The 12,881-nt window shown below is 44.8% G+C and overlaps 1 protein-coding gene across 2 annotated transcripts; it reads left to right on the top strand.

The window, feature by feature from the left end:
• Window positions 1-726: 726 nt before the first annotated feature.
• LOC127342861 (ethylene-responsive transcription factor-like protein At4g13040) lies at window positions 727-7,442 on the top strand. 2 transcript variants are annotated; one of them, XM_051368883.2, is made up of 7 exons: window positions 727-901; window positions 2,417-2,473; window positions 4,544-4,650; window positions 4,875-4,953; window positions 5,694-5,874; window positions 6,681-6,802; window positions 6,887-7,442. In XM_051368883.2, exons 2-7 carry the CDS (start codon window positions 2,431-2,433, stop codon window positions 7,009-7,011), a joined length of 657 nt encoding a protein of 218 aa, XP_051224843.1. In that variant the 5' UTR covers window positions 727-901; window positions 2,417-2,430; the 3' UTR covers window positions 7,012-7,442. The 2 variants fall into 2 exon arrangements, with proteins under 2 accessions (XP_051224843.1, XP_051224840.1); XM_051368880.2 differs by having other exon boundaries at window positions 4,875-4,965.
• The last annotated feature ends 5,439 nt before the right edge of the window (window positions 7,443-12,881 follow it).

The following is a 12,881-nucleotide window of genomic DNA, read 5'->3' as shown; positions in this document are numbered from 1 at the left end:
GTTGTCGGGCGGTGCGGCGAAGGGGAGGTGGTGCTCCCATGAGGAGGTGCTGCTGCCTGCTGGTGCTACAAGGACCTGCATGCACCGGTACCATACATCTCCGAAAGTTTGCTGCCTTAGGCATGCGAAGTTGCTACCGGCAGAGACCGGTTTTGCTACCTTAGGCGTCCGACGCTGCTACCGACGGAGGGCGTTTTTGCTACCGGCGGAGGCATGCTTTGCTACCTTAGGTCTCGAGGTTTGCTACTAACGATTTCGGGTATTGCTGTCTTGGGTGGACGGAGTTGCTGCAACATTGGGCAGCGCTGCTATCGGCTGCAGGTTTCGGTTTTCGATGATATTGGGTTTTGCTACATTAGCATTTTTCTGCTACAATAGCATAATTTTTTTGCTACGAGCTCTCCGGCGAGGTCTCCGGCGAGCTCAGCTTTTTTTATTTGATTTCGTGACTGAACCGTTTTTTGTTACAATGTAGTAAAATCGGGTTAATTTTTTGCTGCCGGAAGGTATTTTTTTTTACTACATTCAGTAAAAGTAGACCTGGCCATCGAAGATGATCGATCCGACGGCTAGCGATCCGGGGACTGGAAAATCAGATCCGGGGGACGCCCAGCAGTTTCCTACATTTATACCAGGCGATACGTGACAGATCTTTTCACAAAAATTAGGGAGAGAAATTCCCCCGAGAAACCAGCAATTAACGGGAGGAGACGGAGGGGGATAGGAGTCGTCGCAGCGAGAGGCAAAGGTGGTAGATGTGATGTGAGCCACCCCCTCGCCAACTTCTCCTACCAAATTCTTTTCCTCCCCCTCGTCTCCTGAGACGCCGCTAGCGCCTTCGTCTCGGCCACGCGCGCTTTCTCCTGCCACCGCCGCCGCCGCCGGCCGGCTGAAACCTCCGGTACGTCCTTGACAATCTCTATTGCACGTACCGCCCCATGGATTCTGGCCGCCGCCCGCCGGCAGCCAGTGTCCCCTTGTGATTCTTTACTTATCGGCCGAGTTTATAGGACTGGCCCGCGTGTCTTTTTCTTTTTCTTTCCCCTGAACTCCGCGCCCGTTCTTGGTTGTGGCGGTACTTCCTTACTCGCTCTACAGTTCTATCTTGTCTGTTCCGGCGGGGTTCGGATTGGAAGGTGGCGGGCGGTGGTTGGCGATGCCTCTGGTGGGGGGTGGCCTTGTGAAAAAAAAAAAATCTTGTGTTCCTCAGTCCTGGCTCCCGAGGTGTTCCTTAGATTACCCTATGATTGGTTTGTAGGGGCGTGGTTGGGCGAGGACCTCTCTCCTGCCAGCTGCCGTATATCTGTATGCGATTGGTTGATTGAAAAATCGTGGCTTGGAGATTTGGTTCAATTGCGTTGATTAGTAGAATCATAATTATCACCGAAAAATTGGTTTTTGATGAGTACAAGTGTCGGTTCTGCAGTTCCTGACTTGATGGCAGATTCTGTAATCCTCTTTGGCCCAACCTGTGCTTGGGGCCGCATTGGAGGATGAGGTGATATGTTGATCAACTGCGATTGTTTCTGTACATGTCGTCAACCATTAGAAATTTCTGGGATATGAGATGTGTAGCAGGATTTTTCTAGGCACTAGAATCAAGTGTGTGCTTGGTCAGTTCTGGTAACTGGTTGCGGCGACAACTACACCACCTTGTTCTGTTTCTACTTCTAGGGGTAATTCACCTCTGCTCTCAGAATGAGCCTCCACGTGATGGAACCATGGGAGAAAATGCAGTGCCGATGGATCAAAAACTGGTCTGTCAGTAGCAGTCATGTTTGTTTTTTCTGCTATCATGTTTGTATTTTTTTCCCTGCCTGTCATTGTTTCAGAATGCCCCAATGGAAGTTATGGGCCTTGTAACAGTGAAAGCTAGACTGGATGTGTAAGCAGACCAAAAATATTACAATTGTGGTTTATGGTCAGCAACATACACCATATTATGCTAGAACTGCCCTCTCTTATGTCCATTTTTGTTAAAAGAACCATCTGAATGACAATAAGGATAAAGGTTATATACTAGGATTTGCTGTATCGATTATTCTTCACTGTTTGTGTAGAAATGTACTAGTTTGGAAGGATATTTTTGGCATGACATCTATGGAGGTATTGAACAAATATTCAATAATCACCAGGTCGCTTCTTTGAACAACATGGGAGATATTACCTTATGACCAAGAAATAGTTATGATCATTAAAACAGTGTAACAAAATGCTGGCACTGTTGGTATTTTGTGAAGCACATTAGTAATGGATGGAATAATCAGAACTGTAGAAGCCCTTGCTTACTTGTACTGCATGCATTTTCTTTTACGAAGTCTTCATTTTTTTAACTCAGTAATGTTTTCCTTATCAATTATGTCTACTGTTACTTTAATTTGTGTAGTATATTCTCATATTGGTGATCCTCTCACAGGTGGAAGCTCAAGTATGGTTAGCTTGAGGAGGCGTCGACTTTTGTGCCTTTGTTCTGGTAAGACAGTCATTGTATTAACTTGAAACATCTTGTGGATATGCTGTAAAGACTTGTTCAAATAATTCATGTTGTGAAATATGTAAATGTTCTCAGTCCTTTGTATATGAAGTGCAAAACCACATCTTCCAGATATCCTGTGTGTACAGTTCCAGATGAAAAAATAAAAACATTTAATAGTATGCATCCTGTAGCTTATAAATGTATGATATATTTTTATATGAAGAGTTTTGACAAGCTCTGATTTGCTCCCCCCCTTTTTTTGTGCTTAAGTACCCTTGTCAAACTTTCATCCAAACAATTTTCATGTACATGTACTAGGTTGCTCCATAGCCCACGTGTTATTAGGACTGGGTAGATCTATAAACAATGGAAGAGGATGTGTGAGTAGTTAACAGCCATGGAGTGGTTGGAGGTTGTCAGTTTTCATGAGCCTGAAATTCGTTACAAATTAGATGCTTCCAGTACAAGATTCATGGTTATGAACAATTTGATAGGAACTGCTAGTACTCTAATTGGTGGCGGCATGGCACACAGTATTTTATGTTCCATGTTGATGTATGCTGGGAATCAGACTAGATTAAATATTTCACTGGCAATGGGTATGATTATTGTACACTCTATTTCTAGAACTGATCATGGAAATTGACAAGGCAAAGCCCACCATTCTCTTAGTTCCCTGAAGACGTAGCAAAGTGTTCCTTTGGGTTCAAGCATCAATTTTGTTTGATTAAATTGCACTGTGACCCTTCTGTTTGTGTTAAAGTGTCAGCTAGAATTTCATAAGTGGAATCACCACATTCCACCATGTAAATTTGCGCAAATTGAATCTGATATTCCAGTGTTAGCAGTGATGTCCATTGTATCTGATCGGGCTCACCCTGAGTCCCCGAGAGTGATCTAGCAATGGTAAGGTACCACTGAGGATGCCACATTGGCTGTGAATATATTTGCGCGTATCGTAGCTGGCTTATTTATCGAAATGTGGTGCATCTCCAAGCTGGTTAATTAGTTAAATTTTGTTGCAAGTCTGAGTTGGCTTACTTGTCCATGGGTGGAACCAGGCATTATTTTTCAGAATGGTGTATCTCTCGTAGCCTGATAGGGCATAAGGAAGCGGCTGATCGTACTGCCTTTCAATTGGCTGTCTGCGTATACCGTCCCAGGTCACATCAGACCCGTCTGGGACAAAGCCTACCTCATGCATTGGGCAAATAGGCTCACACATGCCCAACTGAAATCTGCATCTACCGTGGTGTCCTGCATGGCAACACACCATCATCACTTCGCTGTCATAGTAGGTCTTAACCTTTCAGAACAGACATGAGCTATTATACCTGGTGCAGAGTGGTCAGTCTGTCCAATTTACATGGTTGAATGTGGAATTTCCATTTCCAACCGTGTTCACTGCCAGTTTATACAAACTGACAGTGCAATTTAAAATTTACTCATGTTGAGATAAATCATAGAATACTACTATTATTTACATATCATTCTTTTTCCACATCTTTAATTTTATAGTGGTGGTATGAAGTTTTCTGGTACTCGCTTTCAAAAGCAGACGAGTACACATTATATGTATATTGGCAAAGAGAGAGTGAACAGTCGTGGAATAGGACCAGATTTATGCAAAAAAATAGTGATGAAAGTATACATAGAAATAAACCCTTGTAATTTCTGTTGTGCTATGTAGTTACTGATGGAAGCTACTGGACTTTTATGTTAATTGTTGATTGGACTGCTGCTCAAATACTGTTGGAAAAGGAGATTTTCTCGGAACATGTTATTCATCTCACATGTGCCTTCCCATATTTAGGACCCAAGTAGGATAAAATCTATTAGTACTACTCCCTCTGTCTGTAAAAGAACGTCTTAACTTTATCAAAATTTAGATGTATCTAGACTTATTTTAGTATTTAGATACATCCAAATATGTCCAAAGTTGAGACATGCTTTTTTAGACGGAGGGAGTATTTGGGATAATTTACATAAAAAGCATCTTTATAGAACAGTGAACTTTGTATGTTTGTTATCATTTGAACAGTTACATCAGCTTTGCTTTTGTTTCAGGCAAAGATGCATTGCCAGTTGATCTTCTTAAGCCTGTCGATAATGAAAAACATGAGGAAGTTGCACACCCAAATATGAACCTTTTCAGTGTTCACCCATTGCCCTTGGTAAGTTTATCAATTGCATGTTCCTTGTAAATTTGATGGACGGCTGTAGCGCCATGTTTAATAATAGCATCCTGTGTTTCTCCTGCCTTCTGTATCCGTAAAAATCCTGATGTGTTTTGTTAGTTATTCTTCTGAGGAACCGTTTTGGTTGCCAATGAAGTTTAAAGCTTGTTGTTTGCAGTTGCAAAGACAATTTTTCTAATAAAAGAAGCCTTTTGTTGCAGACAAGGATTTCTGATGTGCTCCCAGAATCCTCAAATGGTTCTGACTCTTTGAAGGAAGAGAAAAGCCAATACTGTCCTGGTTTCTTATGTTGTATTATTTATATCTCCTTTCTACATATAAAGAGCATACTATTTTTGTAGTTTTATATGGTAGGTCATTTGCTTTAGAATTATGTATGAACCTTCGAGCAAAATAGGATTCCATTAACAACTTTTTAAATTAGTACTCATGCAGTACATTTTCACAAAATTAATATTCTTTGAGAGGGTTGCAATCTCCTTGTCAAAAAGACAATTTAGGGTCTAAGTTGGATTTGTCAGCTCTACTTGAAAGAACATTCATGTTTAAGTTTCTTTTCTCATCCTAATTGAACATTATAACTACTCAATTACTGGACTAGATGATTTGTGAAGCTTTTCTCTAAAAAACGTTGACCAACGGGGGAAGATTCCCTCCCTTGGCTATACACGTTGTTAGATAGATGATGAGACCTCTCCAGCAGCGGACTTATACACGCTAGATAACACCCCGTTTAATTCGGTCCCCTTGGGATTCGAACCCGGGTTGGCTGGCTGCGCACTCGCAAGCCTTGCCACTGAGCTAGCACTCAGTTCTCGAAGCTTTTTTTCTAAAGGATTCACCCATCATGCATTTCTTTTTCCAGTGCAGAACCACCTCTTGATTTCTTCCATTCCGTTTTAGTGTCACTAGCCTTATCTTCATCCTTGCTAAAGGATCATAGCGTGTGCGATGAACATCACAATCACTCTGCAGGTGGTCACTATATTATATTTTTGGTTTTTTCCTTGTAATTTTAGGCAAGGAGATTAAGTGCAGAAATCAACATAGAAGAAAGCAATATGTGGACCAAGAGCCATGCGTAAGGAGAGGGGTCTATTTCAAAAACATGAAATGGCAAGCTGCTATAAAAGTTGACAAGAAACAAATTCACTTGGGCACTGTCGGAACACAGGATGAAGCAGCCCGGCTATATGATAGGTATTAGCTGACCGAAGCTTTACTAACATGTGCACACTTATATTATTTCCATCACCAAACACTTATGTCTGATTATGATGGTGCTTTCTGCTTGATTTCCATTCTCCTGTTTTTTGTCTATTCAACTCTCTTGACACTTTTCACAAGAATTGCAGTCATCATTGTCGCACAATTTTTTCTAAATTTTCCAGTACAACCTAACGTCCATATTAAGAACATCAACGCCCTGGATGGCAGTAAGAGAGGAGCTAGTATGCAACGTTTAATAATTCTGCTCTAGTATATTGCTAAAATTAAATAAATGACAATAAATTGTAGGATTATCTTCTACAATCAATATACTTACTAGTTGCTAAATTATCTTTAATTGGCTCTCGGGCGAGATTTGTATCAGTAAAATAGTTCAACAGTAATGATATGAGATAGAAAGTCATAAATGACAACACCCAAAGCGCACCCCACTTTATCTTCATTTTGCATACATGCACTATAAGTTCATCATAGGAGAAGTGAATTTTTTGAAGGAATTTCCTTGTGGAAGAGTGTATGCATAATTTTTCAATGCTTGCATGATGCTTTTAAAACAAAAGTCAATGATTAGTCATGCTAGCAAAGTTCCCAAATATTTTGGTACGATACTTTGTTTTTTTCTCCTCCAGTAATTTTGCACTCTTTGTTTTAAATTTTGATCAAGTGATATGGATGTGATGGCATGCTGAGGCCAGATAAGCTTAATTTGTTGTTGTACTGATGTTTTGTTGTGATTCAATATCATTTGATAAGTCAAGTATATTATCTACATGCAGGGCAGCTTTTATTTGTGGAAGGGAGCCAAATTTTGAACTTTCGGAGGAAGAGAAAAAAGAACTGGGCACGTACACATGGGAAGACTTCTTGGCAATAACGCGCAACACCATAACCAACAAAAGTAAGACCCATTCTTAGTCATTTCTTCCTGGCAGCAATGACTGCAATACCATAGCATAATTTGTGTTCACTTCTTTGTCTCTAGAACAAAGAAAGGTTGGGTCGCTAAGGCGTAACAAGGCGGACTTGTTCGTAGGAGATACTGATATGGTCAATGGTGGTGGGTCTTCGCACTCCCGTGATGGAGATGTTGAGACATCGACTTCTTAGATAGCCGCCAGGTTATGGACACCCAAATGGAGCGTCCATCAGATTCATTTCGATATAATTTACATTTAGATATTCTTCCCTCTGAATAGTTAAATCCATGTGCATAAGGCCCTGTGGCCTGATAAAGGTAAAAGGTTAGATAATATTGTCATCCCTGGAGATGGTCAATTATAGAAGGAAATTTCGCTGAGCAATGTGTACCAATTTCATAAATGTGTATATCTTGTCGATAGGCTTACCTCAAATTTACTCAACATGTAACTAGTTTACCTTATGAATTACCCCTAAAGAATAGTTCCCATTTCTGACACCTTATGTGTTTTACTGAGGTGCTAGAAACGTGTATATCTTGTCGATAGGGTTACCTCAAATTTACTCAGCATGTAACTAGTTCACCTTATGAGTTATCCTTAAAGAACAGTTGCCATTTCTGACACCTTGTATATTTGATTGAAACTACCGATGCATCCATATGTATTGTCAATCAATGAATTTCAGCATTGGAGTTAACAGCAGTGGTAGCAACATGGTAAAATGTAGCAGCAGCAGCCAATATTGTTTTATAGCTGTGCAGCCAATATTTCTATTCTTTTTTGAGGGAAGCAGCAGGACTTTGCTGTGGATTTTATTAATTACCAACGACAGCTACATCGTTTATGAGTTTGCATAAACGTAGGGGTTCATCGATCCAATTATAGAAAATTTTATTACCAAACCAAACTTTAGCTAATTTATCCTCTGCCTGATTCACTTCCCTTGGACAATGCTTGAAATCCACCATCCCAATCGAGTGTACCATACCGACATAGTCAGCAACAATTGCTGAAGAATCTGACCACCATGCTTGTTCACCTGTGAGCCTCGATTATTTCCGTAGCATCTGACTTCGGTAAAAAGTTGGTTGCAACCCATCGTATTTGCTAGAGATAAGCTTTCTCATTGCCATAGGTTCTGCCATAGCTGTACATGTGGAAGAAACTTGGTACAGGCCGCGATGAAGGTTCCCTGATAGTCCACTTCACGGTGTGAGTTTGGATCTCCTTTGTCACTCTAGCTGCATTAGCTGTGATTGCAAGTATTGACGTTATCCTCTTGTTTTGTTTAATTGAGGCACATCTTCATTTCGTGTGCATCAGCGCCGCACCCACCAAAGATACCAGCAAGTGCTAGCTATGGTCTCTTTCACGTAGACTGAATCCAAACCCAGAAGTAGGGTATGAGTTTGGCTCAACAGTAGTTTCAGAACCGTAGACCATGATCTGTCTACTTGTACAACTACTACAGTTTTTCCGTTGAAGCCAAGAGCTGTCCGCATCTCTTGTGCAGAGTACCTGAGAATAGCAAATGCAACACGTCTTTCTCCTTGGCTACACGACACTCACCGTTGGTGGCCCCCCACCTAACCCTCCTCTGCCCCCGCGCCGGCGGCGCCGCGCCGCGCCGGGCCCTCCTCCCCCTCAGCTGTCTCTTCTCCCTAGGGGCCCCCTCCTCCGCTGCCGTCGCCGGGAGCGCTGCTGGGCAAAGCCCTGCGGCGTGGCGGCGGCGGCGGCCTATCCTCTGGCCCCCACGACCTGGAGGGCACGGCGGCGGCGTCTGCCCGACCTCTCCTTGATGCGGCGGCGCAGGGAGGCGACGGCTATGGCGTCGATCTGCAGGCGGCGCGCGGCGGCGGCGTGGATCGGGTCCAGTCTTGGTCCGTTTGGGCCGGGGCGGGTGACGATCTGCCTGTCGTGGCTCTGCCTCCTCGGCAGGGAGGCGTTCGTGGGCATCCCTCGCGTCATGAGGAAACCTGGGGCAGCAGCCCCGGGCATGGTGGTGGTGGTCATCTTCTTCGTCGGAGGTGGTCGGCCAGGCTGGTAGTCCTATGTGGGGGATCATGGGATCTCACACAGGTTTCCGGCATTGGTGATCTAGTCCGGGGTGTCATGGCGGCCGGTGAAAACCGAGCCTCGACCTCGGTCTTGGCGGATGATGGCGGCGTCGGTCGACGTCGTTACCTTGTCGAAGGCGTCATCTTTGCCCGTCTTGGCACTACACTCGGCGAGTTGGGGATGCGCGGCTGCCGGTGAAAACCGTGCTCCGACCTCGGTTGGCGGACGATGGCGACGTGTCGCGCCGCTACCTTCTTGAAGGCATCGTCGTCGCAGTCTGCGGTTTCTCACTCGTGCTGCTCCAGGGGAAACCCTAGGTCTGGGTCTTCCGGATCGGACGATGGCGGCGCGCCCTGCGTCGTTCTACCTCTTGGGGCATCATTTTTTGGAGCACCTGTTGGATGTTGGCGGATGTCGGTGGAGTGGTATTCATCTACCACATTGTTGGCGCTGAGGCTCGGTGGCATGGTGCTGCAGGGTATCGACGACAGATGCGGGATGATGTATGCGTGCAGGATGGCGGAGCCGTCTGGCGTCATGGTGGCATCGACGGCAGGTCTTGCAAGGTTAATGCGATGATCTCTCTTGAAGATGGAGTCGAGGAAGACGGCGGTAGCAACTTCTGTGGCGTGTGCGTTGACATGCGCGGAGAGTCTGCTTGACTGGATGTGCTTCTCACCTGCTATTGGGCGGTTTGGGAAGGCATTTGGTTTTTGGATGATGTCAGTTGGTGTATTGTCACCCCCTTCATCCCATTGTAGGTCTAGTGAGGTCGTTTCGAGGTTGATTTTTTGTATTGCTTCTTGTAAGGTTTGCGAATAATCTAAAAAAAGCCGTGTGCATCCTTTGGATGCAGAAGCTGGGGCGATTTTTTCCCCTTTTCGAAAAAAAACACTCACCGTTGGTGCCAATGTCTATTTGGTAGTATGCATTTTAGGGGTATGATTTTATGGAGGGCTCGCCATATAAAAATCTTAACCTTAGTCGCCAATATTTCTACTCTTGAAATTCGCTTAACTTGTTAAGAGGTCAGTCCGCGAACGGTTATCCAGGAGCAACAACCTATGTAAGATGTAAGGTCATCTCCAACGCGGCAATCCATCTCGGGCCCGCGCGTCCGAATGGGTTGAACTGGACAAATCCGCTGTAACATCCCAACCTTGTGTTTATAAATAAATGAGTGATCATGTGCATCTCATGCATGTAGTTTGCATTTGAGTAAAATTTGCATCAAACCCTAACAATTATGCAAATTATTCTCTATTTCTTTCTCATTCAAATCTTGCAAGTTTTTCAAAATAGACAACATGGTTTTGTTGTTATTCAATATAAGTCCATGTGTGTTTATTGTTCTCTGGCAAAATTGAGTTTCAAACAAAATTTAAAAGTAAGTTGAATTTGCAATTTTGAAAAGAGAAAGAAAAAAAACCCAGAAAAATAGAAAAAGGGGAGAAACCTCCCCTCTCTCTTCCCTGGGCGCAGCCCATCCCCTTTCTCTCTTTTCTCTCCCTGGCACGGCCCAAGTGGCCCAGGCCGCACCCCACCAGCCCAACCCCACCCACAGGGGGTTTTTCGCAAATTTGCCAGGGTCATCTCCCACCTCCGTTCGCCAAGCAGCTCGGTGGCGCGGCCTGGTTGCTCGCCGGCGCCAAGATGCGCGCCGCCGCCCCCGGAGGCCTATAAGAAGCTCGCCGCCGCCGCCCCTAACCCTAATTCCCCACTCTTCCCCTCTCCCGCGCTCTCCCGAGCCCCCACGCAACCCTAACCCTAACCTACTGCCGACGCCCTCTCGCCGTCGATTCGCCGCCGGCGAAGCCCCCCGGCCGTCAGCGACCTCTCCAACGCGCTCACGGTGAGCAGGTGAACCTCCCAGTGCCCTCGCCTCGCCCCCTAACCCCCTGTAGCACCACCGCCGCGCGCCACCTGCCCCGGCCTCCGCCGCTCGTCGCCGGTGGCCGTGCTCCGGCGACCAATCGAGGGCGGTGCCGCCTCCTCCAGGTTCCCCGCGTCGCCCCGCACTTTTTCCCCCTGCGTGCGCGACTCAATCGCGGCCGAATCGCCCGATTGAGCTCGGGCCGAGCTCCTCAGAGAGCTCATGGCAGCTGACGTCAGCATGACGTCAGCATGACGCCATAAGTCTTTTTCTTTTATTTCTGTTTTATTTTCTGTAATTAATAACTAATTCATATTAATTCTTTAAATAGGAAATAATATGACAGGTGGACCCCATCTGTCAGGATTTTAATAATTTAAGAAATATTTTAGAAAAGAATAAAATTATGACATGTGGGTCCAACTTTATTATTATTTTCTGAAATTGATTTAAAATGAATTAAACTTGGGAAATTCATAATTAATTCATTTTAAATCAGAAAAATATAAAATTATATATCAAAATGATCAGAAAAACATTTCCTAATTGTTTATCAATGTTTAATACATGCTTGAACCAATTAAATGTGGAGCCTTAGAAGAAACCCTAAATCGGCCCCTCTCATATGTCGGGATCGATGCCGAACCCCTCTAAATTCCGTCGATGCACCTAGGGTTAACCGAATCCCTTTAATATGACATGTCATCATATTGTATGTGCATTGCATTATACCATGTCTTGATTGTGCTCTTCCTTTCCGGTATTTGGTTCTTCTCGATAGGGACCGAACGCGAGCCTGAGATCAACACCACCGAAGAGCAGCATCAGAACAACGAGGGACAAGGCAAGCCCTAACCTGGTTCATATATGGTTTCGAAATGCTTTACTTCTGGTTCTTACATATTACATCCGCTTCAAATATGTTTTATCGGTAGTTGTAGATATCCTATGTGTGCATAATTCCATCCTTGTAGCCCAGAGTTACTGATCCACCGCTCCCAGCAAAACTAGGTCTGAGCTTGTTCGCATCGCTAGAGCCGTATATGTGTTATGCTTAGCCATGCTTAGCTGTTGAAGTCTGATCCATCCGGTTGATGAATCAGAGCTACGAATGAACCTAGTTTGACAGGATGACGTGGTAAGATCAGTGATGATGTTAATAAACATGCTAAAGGCTTGGATGGGCCGCCACATGGGGATGTGGTGATTTGACTCCTTCTCGCCGATACTAGGACCTGAGTTCTTGCCTCTGGAACCAAGACTGAGCGTACAGCCACACGGGGCCCATGGGAACCCCTTGGCCCGAACTTACCTAGCTTACCCATGAGTCAATTAGTTTGCGAGTTCCATTTGCCATACGCATGGGGGAAAGGTGGAAAAGGTTTTCAAAGTGCATCATACAAGGCGTGGCTGGGGTGAAGGATGCTGGAGGCATTGAACTGGATCCCCTGCGCATAATGACCGGGACCGCCTCGGAGAGTGGCTACCTACGATGATGGAGCTCCCCAGTTAGTTTGACTCATGGAATAGGCGAAGTAAGGGAAAGGTTTTGGTCGACCACCCTCTGCCAGCACACCAAGGAAGTGTGTTATACTAGTGGCACTAAGAGTTGGTCGGCGCGTGTGGGTAAAGTTGTACACCCCTGCAGGGTAAATCTTTTCGAAAAGCCGTGTCCATGGTTAAGGACGACTTGGGAAAGGACGTGATGATCATAGACAACTTGAACCTAATCGTAAAACTTGCTGTCAATGTGTGATAAGGATCCCTTCTCAGGGTGTCGAGGGGGTGATCCTAGGTAACAGGTTCAGGTGATGATGAAGATTCGGTGGATTCAACATGATGATCTTAGAGCTAGAGTTGATATCGCTCTCTTACCCCTTTTGAAAATGGTCTGAATAGACGAGCTTCTGCTCCCTCCTGTTTACAAAGGAAAATTGGCTTTCCGCAAAATAAGCTCCACATAAAGCCTCGCACACCCGCTTTGCTAACAGGTTGTAAGTCTTGCTGAGTTCCTGTACTCAGCCTTGCATGCTTTGTTTCAGAGGAAGTCCTTCCAACTGATGGCGGCTTCTACCTTGACGTCGACGAGTAGTTCGGAGTTCCTCAGGCGGCAGCCTGAGACTTAT

Source organism: Lolium perenne, chromosome 1, assembly GCF_019359855.2.
Source record: "Lolium perenne isolate Kyuss_39 chromosome 1, Kyuss_2.0, whole genome shotgun sequence".
Taxonomy (NCBI): Eukaryota; Viridiplantae; Streptophyta; class Magnoliopsida; order Poales; family Poaceae; genus Lolium; species Lolium perenne.
Note: the sequence above shows the minus strand (reverse complement) of the source record. Positions and strands in the feature narration are given on the sequence as shown.

Excerpts from the sequence above, each read along its gene's own strand:
- LOC127342861 (XM_051368880.2), top strand. The coding sequence starts at position 2,431 with ATGGTTAGCTTGAGGAGGCGTCGACTTTTGTGCCTTTGTTCTG. Across the intron at positions 2,474-4,543 it reads ACTTTTGTGCCTTTGTTCTG|GCAAAGATGCATTGCCAGTT; the intron begins GTAAGACAGTCA and ends CTTTTGTTTCAG. Across the intron at positions 6,803-6,886 it reads CAACACCATAACCAACAAAA|AACAAAGAAAGGTTGGGTCG; the intron begins GTAAGACCCATT and ends CTTTGTCTCTAG.